This window comes from Ailuropoda melanoleuca, chromosome 2 (assembly GCF_002007445.2).
Source record: "Ailuropoda melanoleuca isolate Jingjing chromosome 2, ASM200744v2, whole genome shotgun sequence".
Lineage (NCBI taxonomy): Eukaryota > Metazoa > Chordata > Mammalia > Carnivora > Ursidae > Ailuropoda > Ailuropoda melanoleuca.
The window spans coordinates 131931591-131945406 of record NC_048219.1 but is presented as its reverse complement, the minus strand read 5'-3'; the positions used below and the strand labels follow the sequence as shown (position 1 = coordinate 131945406).

At 37.6% G+C, this 13816-nt stretch overlaps 1 protein-coding gene across 7 annotated transcripts in view; it reads left to right on the top strand.

Annotated features, from left to right (window-relative positions):
- Positions 1–11555, top strand: part of KCNH7 (potassium voltage-gated channel subfamily H member 7) — a 459439-nt gene extending 447884 nt beyond the window's left edge. For all 7 annotated transcript variants that reach the window (XM_034654655.1, XM_034654653.1, XM_034654651.1 and 4 more), the window contains 3 exons: positions 623–791; positions 5315–5507; positions 6893–11555. In XM_034654655.1, the coding sequence (XP_034510546.1) occupies positions 623–791; positions 5315–5507; positions 6893–7159 (629 nt within the window). In that variant the 3' untranslated portion in view covers positions 7160–11555. The remainder of the gene's footprint in view (positions 1–622; positions 792–5314; positions 5508–6892) is intronic.
- The last annotated feature ends 2261 nt before the right edge of the window (positions 11556–13816 follow it).

The window sequence follows — 13816 nt, the reverse complement described above, 5'->3', positions numbered from 1 at the left end:
GTATTGCTAAAACATGCTGACCATTATCTGAGCTTTCAGGGAGTTGTAATCACTCATCATAGATCACCGTAACTATTATAATAAAGAAGTTCGAAATATTGCAAGAATTACCAAAATGTGACAGAGACATGAAGTGAGAAAATGCTGTTGGAAACATGATGCCCATAGACTTGCTCATCACGGGATTGCCACAAACCTTTGATCTGTAAAAACCAGTTATCAGGAGAAGGCTCCATAGCTCAGGGGTCAGAGCACTGGTCGTATAAAAACATGTACCTGTGTGGTGCTCAATAAAACAAGGTATGCCTATAGGAGCAGAATATGGTGTAAGGTCTTCCCAAATACAAAAGCGCAAAATCATTGCTCTCTAATCAGAGACAAAATCATATTCAAAACTCACGACCATCTCTATGTTTTTATTCATGTGGAAATGGACAGACGAGGTGGCAGGCAGGGTGAGGAGGGTAGGGCTCATTGACCCATTGGTGGTGGCCCCTGGACAGGTCCTTGAATCACTGGCTCTCTGTCTGTGGGGTTCTACTCTGAGATCCTTTCCTGCTTATCTTGTAGACGTCTTTGTGTATTGATGCAAAGCTGACGTCCATCTTGCTATTTCCCACAGATATCACTGACACGAGAAGCTGGGAGCGAGAAAATGCACAGACTCAGGCCGATGAGTCTAGTCCCTCAGCACTCCAGCGAGCTGCCTGGGGCATCTCTGAAACGGAGAGTGACCTCACTTACGGGGAAGTGGAGCAAAGATTAGATTTGCTTCAAGAACAGCTTAACAGGTACAAGCAATGGCGAGGCAAAGGGAGAACATCACCCAGGCCCTTGGTTGGGTCTAGGTTTTCCCCTTGGAACTAGCAAATTCATACTGCCATAATCTCATATTTTTCGCATATGCTTACTTATTTAAAATAAGACTAGAAGTTGACAGATTTATTAATCTGTGTTGCAAGGAGCATTTATTTAGAAACTTCATGCTTCTGGCAACACAAATCCTATTTTTTCTTTACTTGTCACAAAATTAGTATATCACCCACACCAGCTGCTGAAGAAAACTCCTTTTTCCTCAAAATAATTCATATTTAGCTTGTTTACTAACACCCTCTTTTAATCCTGCTTTTACACGTTTTGGTTGTTTCTGCTAACTTAGTTATGTGTTATGGCATTTTTTTTAAGTATAGACAAAATTATTTAAACATTTAGTTATTCAGACAGCTTCTCAAAAAATGTGATTGAATTAGAAATACCGCAGAGTTGAAGCCCAGGTCTCCTCCATTTTCCCTCCATCTTTGACCTATACCCTTTCGAGATGAGGAATAAATTTTGATTTTAGGGAGGATGGAATTCCTTAACTCAACTTTGTGTGGACTTCTTAAAATTAAACTGGTCGATAAGACTCAGGAAAAAAAAAAACACAAATGAGTATGACAGAGGGGCTTTAGTTGCGCTTCCTGTGGGAACCGACCTTGATTTGAAGGTAGCCTCCAGGTACACCACCAGGCAAGGCAGTGGTCACCGACAGAAAACTTCAGCGATTAAACTAAAAAGCTCAAATCACACAACTTATTAAATCAACATAAACCTACAATGAGAGAAGAGGAGAGCACGAAGAGGTAATTAACACATTTCTAAGAAACGCAAGCACGGGATCAAAGAAGCACACGACAGCTGACTCCCGACCTACGCAGCGGTCACATATGCTGCGTCATCCCGCCCTGAGGTGTGGTCACTGGGACCGGGCAGAGTTGAGGTTTGCACAGAAGGTTCACAGACAAAAAAATCTGTCTATCCCGTTGGCACACACTTGCTCTTTCACGGAGATGTAAGGCTGGGTGCACCCGGCCACACCTGTGGCTCTCCATTTACTCTACTGAACAGCCATATGTTTTATTTGCTTTTTGTACGTAAAGCACAGATAGAGGCAGAATGAGCTTTCGCTGTGTGTCACCACTGGGTGGCCAAATGACAGTTTTCCGTCCAGAAAGGACATGAGATAATTTGTTCTTTCTATCTCTATCTGTATAAGCCACACTCTGGTTTGTTGCATTATATCTCTATTCTGTCTCTGGCATGTCTTACAGGTGACTAGCATGCTGTCTGTATTTACTACAGCTTAGGAATTCTGTCCACCTCTAGCAAGCTACTTGCTTACTCATTATCTATACTCAACACATCCCAGGAGTGTTGCCTATACCACAGAAGCTACTGGTTTACTTACTATTTGCTTAATGTTTCTTATGTGCTTTATCCATGCTGTTTATTGTTTTTATTGTTTTTTTAAACGTTGCTGCTAGAAATGGATAGTGTGAAACAATGCAGTAGGCACATCAAAGTGTGTGTACACACACATATGCATTGCCATGAAAAGTTAATTAGGAATTAAAACAGAGAGATAGGATTAAAAAATCGACAAATTTGTAAATTAAATTTGTTAATGTCAAACAAAAGCAGGAAAATATTGCATGAACTAAAGATTTATTTTTTTATTTTATCTTTTCATGGATTTTAATTGACTTTAAAATCTCCTGGTGCTAAGGTCCATATCCCATTCCCAAATTTTAAATGCAGGTCTTGTCAAATTGAAACATATCTGAGAACATTAGAACAGCCTATCATTTACTTAGAGCAGTATTCCCTAATTCATGTATAGAACTTGCCATTACAATATTTACTATTGGTTAGAGAAACCTAGTTAGTTGCATAATTGATACATTTGCTTTTTTATTCTTCCTGTTATTTATTCCAAGTCACATTGATCCTTTATCCACAACATGTATAAAACTGTATACTGGGGCACCTGAAGGGATCAGTTGGTTAAGAGTCTGCCTTCGGCTCAGGTCATGGTCCCGGGGTCCTGGGATCAAGCCCCACATTGGGCTCCTTGCTCAGCAGGGAGTCTGCTTCTCCCTCTCCCTTTCCCTGCTGCTCCCCCCACTTGTGCTCTCTCTCTCTGGTAAATAAATAAATAAAGTCTTTAAAAAAATAAAAATAGACTGTATACTGTACACACATAAGAATTGATATGTGTGATCTCTGAACTTCAATTCTTTGATTCCTGTGACTTAGAGAAAATAACTGCCCATTTCTTTACTGCCAGGACATAGTGTATGTGTTCAATTTGTTGAGGCGATATAAAAGTCAGTGAATGAAAGGGTGAATGCCAGGGACAGCAGTGATTTCTTTAGCAAAATACTTGCAGTTAGCCTAGATTGAAGTCATAACTCTGCTGCTTAACTATGTACAGGATGACTGGGTCAAGTCATTTAAGATTCTCTAGCCTCAGTTTCTGTCTTTGACTCATACACACCTGCAGTGGTGTTTAAGGACTAAGATATGATATACGGAAACTATATATGCTCAAAATGGAGGCTGTTGTACTAGCAGCTAGGTCAAATCTGATGGGCAATGGACTTACTTCAGTTATTGGTGTTCCTCCTACTTTACATGTACTTCCTTTAGTCCTTTCTTCAGGACTAAAATTAAGATTTTAGGATCCCTTTGTTGCCTGGTCAGGGGGTACCAATCATTGCTGCTAGGATAAGTCAAAGATTATGGAAAACATGTGCTTTCAATAGGTCCTAGGACTGTAAGTATAAACACGTAAGGGCACACACATCTAGGACTGTATGATTTGCAATCGCCCATTAGTAATAATAATTATTATTGCTATTTGGTTACATTAGTTATTATTATTATTATATGAAACTTCTCATCTCGCAAGTACAAGAGTTGACATCTCTTTTGACATCGTCCCAGCATCTGTATGTCCCTTGACAGAATTCTCACTTTGACTTACTTCTCTTTATCTCCAATTTTTTCAAACATTTTCTGTCCTAACTCAGCTTAGCCTCTTTTGGAATTAAAATCCACCATATTACATGTTCACAGCACTGACATGTCCAACAACATCTTTCCTCCACTTTACTCCAAAAGGCAAAAGCGTAGAGAACAAGTTTGAAGAGGACAATTCAATTCAGACTTGGACTCTGCCGAGTGAGAATCCTGGGACATTTCCTAGAGTTGGATCTGCCCTAATTAGTTTCTGCATTCTGTTCAAATGTAGAATTGTGAATCGCAACCCCATTTCTCTCATTCAAATGCTCATATTAAGTACACAATGCAATAAAAACAGATAGTAAATGGTCTATCTTGAGTCAGTTTCACTGCTGCTGCTTTTCTGCTTTAATGACCAATTAAACTACATGTAGGGTTAAAGGTTTACGTAAGAAGTGTTCTTATATATTTATATATTATGCCTACAGATATACATGTTTAGGGAAATCATTAACACTTGATCCTAAAACAGAGCTTCTCAAACTTTAATGTGCGTCAGAGTCACCTGGAGATCTTGTTAAAATGCAGATTCTAAGTTCTATGATTTTAACATTTTTGGTAAGATTTACCTTCTTTTTACATCTTTCATTCGGAAACAAAATAGTGCAAATAAGTGAAGAGTTAAAATTTTCTGAAGAGGCATATGGTCCAAATTTTCTGTCCTTATGCCCACAAAATTCCCTTTTTAAAAATGCTGTTAACATATGCAAAAAAAGGGGGAGTTAGTCCTATTGTATTTTTTTATTTTCCTTTGAATTTTAATTTAAAATGAGAATGAAATTAACAGGCCAGTTGGCTCCTTGTGAGATTTGGGGGACAAAAAAATCATCAGACTGACATTTTGCAAGTCAGATGGGTCAGAGAAGCAAGTGAACTTGTACATTTGGTTTGTTTCTTAAATACCAAAGGCCTGGATTATAAATGAGAAAGGAATGGAAAAGGCATTTAGCATCTAACAGCCCTAAAGGAATAACATGCAATACTGTGACTAGGAGAGAGGCCAGGTAAAATAAAGGTGATGTAAATTTGAAACACGTGCGAAGTTACTTGACTGTTGAGCAGTGAAAGAAATGTGCTACCAAATCCGTTTTTAAAGAGTAAATAAAACGCTCACAAGAAACTCAGCAAAGCCTGATTAAAAAGCAAATTACCGATTAAAAATGCAGTCTCAATGTGTTTTACATTTGAAATCAATAAAGATTAGTAAAATTGTAGTCTATTTCTCAATTCAGCTGCTTTTCTGTGAAGATCTTACTAAAGGAGCAGGGAAGCAATGGTGTTTATCAGAACCATTAGTGGGACATAGAAAGTGAGCATCAGCTTGGAGAAAATCTCCGTGCTCCCTCTCCTGTCCTTCTTGTTTAAAGCAGGGCCATAATTCTGTTTGTTGGTGATGCTGAAATTTTCTCAAGTGTTTTGCAATCCCGGACTATTTTAGGATTGTCTTCCCCTTTTTGTGTCTGTCCTGCAGACTTGAATCCCAAATGACTGCTGACATCCAGACCATCTTACAGTTGCTGCAGAAACAAACCCCCGTGGTCCCCCCAGCCTACAGCATGGTAACTGCTGGCTCAGAGTGTCAGAGGCCCATCATCCACCTGATGAGAACCAGCCACCCCATAGCGTCCATCAAGACGGACCAAAGTTTCAGTCCTTCCTCACAAGTGAGTGTAGATAGCGTGCAACCAGGAGTATCTCTCTAGGTGTGTTTCCAGGGACCACCTGAATCAGAATCATCTAGGGTGCTATGGGAAATGAAGTTTCTCGTCCGCATCTGTTTCTGCTCAATTAAAATTGCTGGGAAGAGCCTCTGTAATCTGCGTTTAAGCCAGCTACCCACTAATTCTTCTGTTCAAGTTTGAGAACAGTGGACCAGAAGAATGATTTTAAAACATTAGCATTTTTTTTCCTAAGAAAAGAATCTTTTCAAGAATCAATCTGCTTTAGTTTATATATGGTAGAGCTTTGAAAGTTGAGAGCCCTGGGTCCAAAAAGCGCTTCAGAGAAAGGTCTGTCATTTGCCCTGGTGACAAGAGGCACTCTTGGGCAGGGCCTCCCGAAGGAGGGGGAGGAGAAAGAGCAGGGGTCCAAAGACCTGAGGCTCCAGTGCCAACAGACTAGCAATCTCATTTGTGCCCCACCTATCACCAGAGAGAGCTAAACTTTTCTATCTCCATCATGGTAAGAGGAGGAAGAATAAGGTGTCCTTTATCTTGCCTCTGAAGATCTCTAAGGCCTTTTGAATTATGTTAATATGAAAAGTCTAACTCCCTTGGAATTCCACTTAGCAATTATTCTTAATTACTTACATCCAATAGCCAAATTGGACCTAAGAAAGGTGGACCCAAGAGCAAGGATTTCCTGAGCAATCTTATAAACTTTTTTAGAGGTTTGGAAATTTAGTGCAAAATGTTCTGGGAAATGAAGCTACATTAATAATGGGGAAATATGCAGAAGGAAAACACTGAAATCTTTCTGAAATATGAAAGTGGAAATTTATCCCTAAATAGTTTTGAACATCTCAAATCTTGCAAAACCATGTACTTTGTTTTCAGTGGATTTAGGTAATAGTTTTCGACCAAGGATGAGTGATATTTCTTCATTTTCTTTCTCTCCTTCTTATACTGTCTACTTAACAAATGACCCATGTTTCTGATTCCAGTTTTGTCTTGAAATTTGAATTAAAATTAATTTAATTTTGAATTAAAACTCATCTGGAAAACTCAGTGTTAAATAATGTGTGTGTGTGTATATATACATATTTTTTTTTCCTTTTTCTTTTCTTTTTTTTTTTTTTTTTTTTTTTTTTTTTTTTTTTTAGGAAGAATCTGATCTGGCTTCAGAGTAGAAGTTCTTAGAATGGTTGTTTAGGACAGACTGATGCCCAACCTCCAATGCCTTGACCCATATTTGGGAGGGAAAGTTTGGTTAATATCACTAATCAAATACAGATTAATGGGGAAACAAAATGTATTTAGATTTCGGAATATAATTTTAGAAATCTGTCCAAATGAATTATAAAAAACATGTTTTCTTATCTTTCTCTCAGTGTCCTGAATTTCTAGACCTTGAAAAATCTAAACTTAAATCCAAAGAATCCCTCTCAAGTGGGGTGCATCTGAACACAGCTTCGGAAGACAACTTGACTTCACTTTTAAAACAAGACAGTGATCTCTCTTTAGAGCTTCACCCGCGGCAAAGAAAAACTTACCTTCATCCAATTAGGCATCCTTCTTTGACAGATTCATCCCTAAGCACTGTAGGAATCTTGGGTCTTCATAGGCATGTTTCTGATCCTGGTCTTCCGGGGAAATAATCATTTTGTACTATTTACTCCACATACAATGTAAGTGCTTTTAATGGCTGTATTCCTTTTTTTGTATTTAAATCCTCTCTACTTGACTCAGGGGCTCACAAGATACCATTATATGCAAAAGTACTGTATATTTTCCTAAATTGAAGCTTGTAAGGTAAAATTGAGCAATTAGGATGTAAATATACATATGAACTCTTTTGTTCCAAATGTTCAAACTGCCAGCATCCCAAGGCATCTTATTATTATTTTTTTTAAATCATGTGCATGTTAGGAAACTCCAATTTCTCTTGCATGGAGACTCCTACTTACTACTTTTACTACCCCAGTATTTTGTTATGAAAATGCCTTCCAAGCAAGTAGGAAACCAAGGAATAACATTGTTCATGGATGCAAATCAGGTAATCCTCAACTCATGGAAGTTCCAGGGGGAAAAAGAGAACTTAGTCACTTTGAGAACAGATACCCTTCTGTATTGAGATGTTTATAGAGTTAATTACATTCATTTCACCACACTGGGGGAAAAAAAAAAGTTCTAAAAAAGATCTAATCGCGTAGGGAGTCATCTCCAAATACATGAATATAGGCCAGCTTTAATGAGGACAAAAAGGCCTTTCTATTTAAAATTCTGTCTCTAATTTCATTTACAAACTACCTAAAATATTTCTCAATGGCACATTTCCTTGAACACTTAGAAACAAGCTTTTTCCTCATTTTTCTTTTTCTTTTTCTTTCTTTCTTTCTTTTTTTTTTTGAAGGGGGAGGGAATCTTCTCAAGAACTGCTAAAGCATGACTGACACAAGCTGATATCCAGAGCTTTCCTCTGATTCATATTTTAGGGCAATCCTGAACTGGATCAAAAGCGGACGCACATAGTTCTTTTCAAAAAATGTGCATCTTAGTGGATGTGCATGGCAAAACTAGCTTCCATTAAGTGTATGTTGTCCCATGGTTTTCTTATCCCAGCTGTGGAAAAACAATGTTTTTTTACCTGCCTGTAAAGGAAATTAACACACCAGCAGTTAAATCTCAGTTTTGTTCGGTTACTCAAACACATTTGCTAATCAAAGATTAAATGAAAATGTATTATATATGGATTGGGCCAAATATATTTGGACCCCAGAATATCAGAACATACAATGGAATATATTTTAATATCTTTAACTGTTAGATTTTTTTGGAGGGAGAAGGAAATGCCTCTCATAAAATCAGGATACAGAAAAAAATTGCAAGTTAAGAATCTGATTAGTCAATTTTTAGTCAAGTTTTATTTCTCAGTTCATTTGAGTCCAATTTTAAACTTATCATGGACTGATCCATTATACCCTTTCCTTCTGAACAAAATTTTGAAATTTTCTGCAAGTTTCTTCATTCTTTAATAATTCTTATACTCACACGTATTTTTAAAGAAATAATATACATTATTAAATGGATTAATTTCTATCTCTCCAGGATAGAAATGTAATCTATTGACTTACCTTTACTTTTGACACTATTAGTTTCAAATACAAGCAATTCATTTAAATTTACAAAGCTACTGCACTTTTTAAAACATGATTAAAGTGACCTTAAGTTGCTACCCTATATATTTTTAAACAGTCACATGTGTGGAAGGCAATCTGTAGACATGAGCAAATTCATATCCCTGCTAAATGTTGGAAAAAAACAAAACAAGTGTGTATGACAAAATGACCAGTCCATTCAATAAAAAACAGAACAAGTTCACCTAGCTTCTCAAACCATTTGGTGTTAATGTAGATACAAATTTAGGGACTAACTGATGCTATCCTTCCTTCATTCAACAAACATTTATGGGTGCTTAGCAGGGGGAAGAAATGGCTAAATTTGATTCAGAGGACTATTTAGGGATTTTATGTCTATATTTAGGCACATTTTTGCAACTGCAACAAATTTCATAAAGATCGCCGGGGAAATTCAGAATGAATTCACAAGAGACTGTTCATTTGTAGGTAGCGAGGATTTGGCAGATGAGGAATTTAGATCTGATTGTAGGATTAGTGAATGCTTCAGCTGGAACACTGGTATGGCATGCGTAAAATGCAGTCTTCCACATAAAGCCTCTATACTTCTTTATAAAAATGGAGCATGAAGGCACGGAAGATGGGGAATAGTGTATAAGCATCCCGCTTGTTTAATTCTAGCATAACACAAACTGTCTTCCTCTTAATTCCTCGACATAAAAGAATCGCTTGATAATATAATCCAAGTCTCAGAGAACTGGACAGGATTAAGAAGATCCCCTCTTATAGGCTATCAGCTTAACAAGAGCCTGAACAATGTAAAGATGTGGTTAGTTAGGCAGAAATGACAGAGGCTCAATGGTTAAAACGACTTAATGGATGACCAAAAAAATTCTCCTACTTTACAAAATCTGTCTCCTTGTCCCAGCCAGAGATCTAACGCCTAAAGTCACTGTCACTTTCCCCACAGCCTGAGCCCTCCATGTGGGGATGGTCCTGAGAGGCAGGGGTGACAGCTACAGAGTAGTGTAGCACCGCTCTCCTTCTAGGGAATTAGAAGCACTAACTTCACTCCTTTTGCTTTCCACCTAAAAATAATGTTACCTGGTTCCCAGGCCTAAATAAAATGCCCTCTAAAATCTGAAGTTCATCTGAGTGAGATGTTTTCCTGCTGCTATTAATTTCTGGGCAGAGAGCTGGAAGTATCACTTTACCCTGTAGGAGAGTCCCATAGTCTGATGAGTTGATAAGGAAAGGAGAAATGAAAAATGCTGAAGCAATGTGCTTGCAGGATTTTTAAATTAATAATCACTCATTCAACAAACACGAGAAGGCAGGGACAAATTTGGGATAGCCTAGTTTCTTAGGTACATGATAATGGAATGGTCATCGGAGATGAATTCTCCCACTCTTCCAGTCACAAGATACGGAAACCAGGCCAGGGTAGAGCAGCACTGGGTGTGAGGCTGAGTGCATACGCATGAGGGTTGCCCTTACAGGTCTTTTTGGAGGTTTATCTTTAGCCATGGCTCCAGAATGCCTAAAAGAACAATGTCCTTAACCAAATGTTATTTAAAATCCCATCATATATTATCAAAGGATAAAATTTATCACCTCATCAGCATACCTAAAATAATCATTCTTACGGTATCTTTCCTTTGAAGGCTTTTCCTGTTTAAAAAAGGGATGTGGTAGATCTAGTATTAAAAATGAATCACAACACTGACTAATTTATAATACAGTGGTCTTTAAATTGCTTATCCATGGTTAAAACCAAAAGCAGATCAATGTATTTAAGTAGATTTCTTACTGCAAGTCGAAATTTTTATAAATTACAAAAAAACTTATGTTTCTAATCATTTTTTTTGGCAGTACAACAAATGTGTCTGTCATGTGAGTTTAAAGGCACTTGGAAGACAAAATGATGTCCTCACATGTAGTCCTAGAATTAGCAGCACTAACACCACTGAGGAACATGCTAGAAATTCATACTTGAGCCCCACCCAGACCTACTCACTCAGAAACTCTGGAGGTGGGACCCGGCAATCATCTTTAACAAGCCCTCCCTATATGATCCCAGTAAACACAAAAACTTTGAGAATCAATGTAGATGGGTCTCGGGATGAGTTTTCCTTAATAGTTTTGTGACCCTGACCGATTTCATTAATGTCCCTGAGTCCTTTTCCTGAATTTGTAAAAATGAGATAGTGGTAACTGCCTCAAAGAAGCTTAAGAAATGAGGTAACACAAAGTGCCTGGCACATAGTAGGTGCCCCAAAACTCTAGATTCTTTGATTTTCATCTGCGAACATGGTACTAAAAACAATCAGGAGAACAATCTTCCACAATTTAGCTCGTATATAATGTGCTACGTCTCCAGCTAAATAGCTGTTACCAAGACTGAAGTTTTTGATTCAGAAAACGCAAGTTGTAGCTTTTGTTTTCTATAAATGTATTTTGCACTATTAGGTTTATAGCTTTAAAGTAAAACTTAGTATTTATAATAATAAAAGCGAGAGTATGAATGTCATTGTTCCAAACCTATCTACCCTGAATCAGTGTTAAATGCCAGGTACGCTAGGTGATCTGTTGAAGTCGGTACAAGTAGCACGTGGTCTGTAAAGACCGGCTCACCGGGGAAGCCCCTCTTTAGATCCACGATATTGTTCCCACATGCATATTTGAACATGCATTTTCGAAATACGCTTTCGAAAGAAAATACACTATTTTTTCAGAAAATAGAATGTATAGTTGTGGCGGTTCTTGGCAGGCGTCTAGGCCCACTTCGTCATGCACAGATCCGTCACCCGGACAACCCGCCCCAGTCCAGCGTTCAGTGGTAGAAATGGCAGAGACCCGGGGTGCTACACCTGAGTTCGAATCCCACTTGCTCCACTTACTTTCAAGACAAAGCCTCAGTGAGCCCCAGCAGCCCAAACTGTAGAGGGACCGTCTTAAGTATCTGGAGGGGTGTTGAGGAGCGTCTGAAGTACAGACGTGGCCGTGCTCTGTCAACCAGAGAGCACCATGTAACCGTTAGCTCCTCGGGTGACTTGCGGGTCACCACAACACGGTGTCATTCCGGTGCAAACGCCACAGCACGACCTAGCTCTTCCGAAAACCTGCCCGCTTGCCCCCCACCCAACACTGACAGCATTCCCACTCCGTGACGAAAATCTCTGCAGTGATCTCACACGGCTCTCAAAGACCCATGTAGGCAGACAAGAGCGCCAGGGCTAGGGAGGCGTCCTCTGCTGTAGCGCCCGGGATTTCTCCAACCTTCCTTCAGTGTCTTCCAGGTGTGCAGGAACACCCCCTCCCCGCCCCCCTCACTTCCGAAGGGTTCTCATTCTAAGCTGCTTTCTCTGGCTTCCACTTAACTCACAAGGAAGCGAACATGTTTAAAACTAAAAGGATGTTTTAAAATGCTTTATAAAATATTCTTTCTTGGGACTGATCAGTGCCTGAGGTTAGGATAATTCGTTACGTGTTCTGTGGTACAAATACACTTTGCTCTAAGAATATGCAATACAGAAAAGAAAATTAACAGGAAGACATGAATTATTAATAACTGATGGCATGAAAAGAAAGTATCACAAAGCTTATTTATATAAACTATGAAGTGGAGGTTGAGAGAGATGACTAACAAAAGTTATTTAAAACTAATACATTATTACTATGAATAGAGGACAAAACATCTATAGGAATGCAATGTTAAGAACACAGAACCATACAATCAACTGATCAGTTTCATTGTTCTACCAGTCATAATCAAACTTTTGAATGAGTAGCAAGTACTCTAGAAATGCTCCCAATAAAATATTTTTATTATGAGAAGCGGCAAAATTTACATGTTTACTCTTGAAGAGCTAATGTCAGAACTAAGTTGAATTCCTAAATTGTAGTCAGGATGTTTGTGACTTCTATTAGCTAATTTAAAAGATACAAAATAATTTGGTACATTTATGGTTTTAAAGGACTATATGTTTGACCTGTATTTTTGGTACTTCCCTTGTGTGTATTGTTTTTAGATTGAAAATCATCATACCTGTCAGCATTTAAACCATATCTTCTTTGTACTGTCATTATATACATTATATACATATATTAAGTATACATTAAGTATTTTGAGTGCATGTAAGAAAATTCCACACCATTCCATCATCCTTATTTATTTAGGAGTAAAATTCAAGGATCAGTAATCATATAATTACCTCCTCCATAGTGTCTTCAAAATGCCTCTATAATTACAGCATTGAAATTATATACCACCCTTTTCCCCAAATATTAAAAAAAAAAAAAAAGAATAATAAAAATACGGAGGAATCCCTAGTTCTCATCTCCTAGGCACCTACTGATTTTAATGAAAGACACATTGTCTCTTTTTAGCTGAAATTTGCATTCTATGATTTTGATAGGAAAATGTACATCAGAATGTTTGCCGGTTAAATAATACAATTCAAAAAATAATGCGTGTAATCACTTGAAAATGTCAATCATCTGATACAAAGAAGCTCACTCACATTGGTTAAGTAGTAAGTACCTTGGAATGCTTTAAACGTAAAGAAACAATCTACCAAAACACATACTTTTTCCTAGTCTTTATGCACATAATGTAGCATGAAATCATGATGCTTTTGAAATACTCTGTGCAGAAATATTTATTTTTTAGCAAATATTTTCTTCAAAGATTGGTATGTGGTATTGACAGTGTAATGTACTTGCACAACTAGTTTTGCAATAACCTTCTACAAATAACTGTAAATAAGAAAAATGTAAATTTCATGTAAAAATGGTTGCAAATTTTTGGTAGCTAAAAGTGTACAAGTTGTACTGAAAATATAGTATATATACATAATTTAAGAATGAAGCATATAATTTCTGATCTATTTATACATGAAAATACAAGAATTTGTAAAAGAAATTATTTTGGGGAAAAAGAAAGTAAATCTCATTAGCTAGTTACAATACTTTTATTAGAGAAGCCAACTATTTCCAACATTTTACTAGGCAGAGTGCTAGATGTAGGCATGGTGGTGCTGACGTATGTCATGAAATCACGTAATTATAACAGTGCTACTACAGTTTTACTGAGTCCACTGGGACACCAGTAAATTGGACTGAGTGGTAAAAAGCATTAATCTAAAATTAAAGAAACATAAAAACACTTCACTTCTT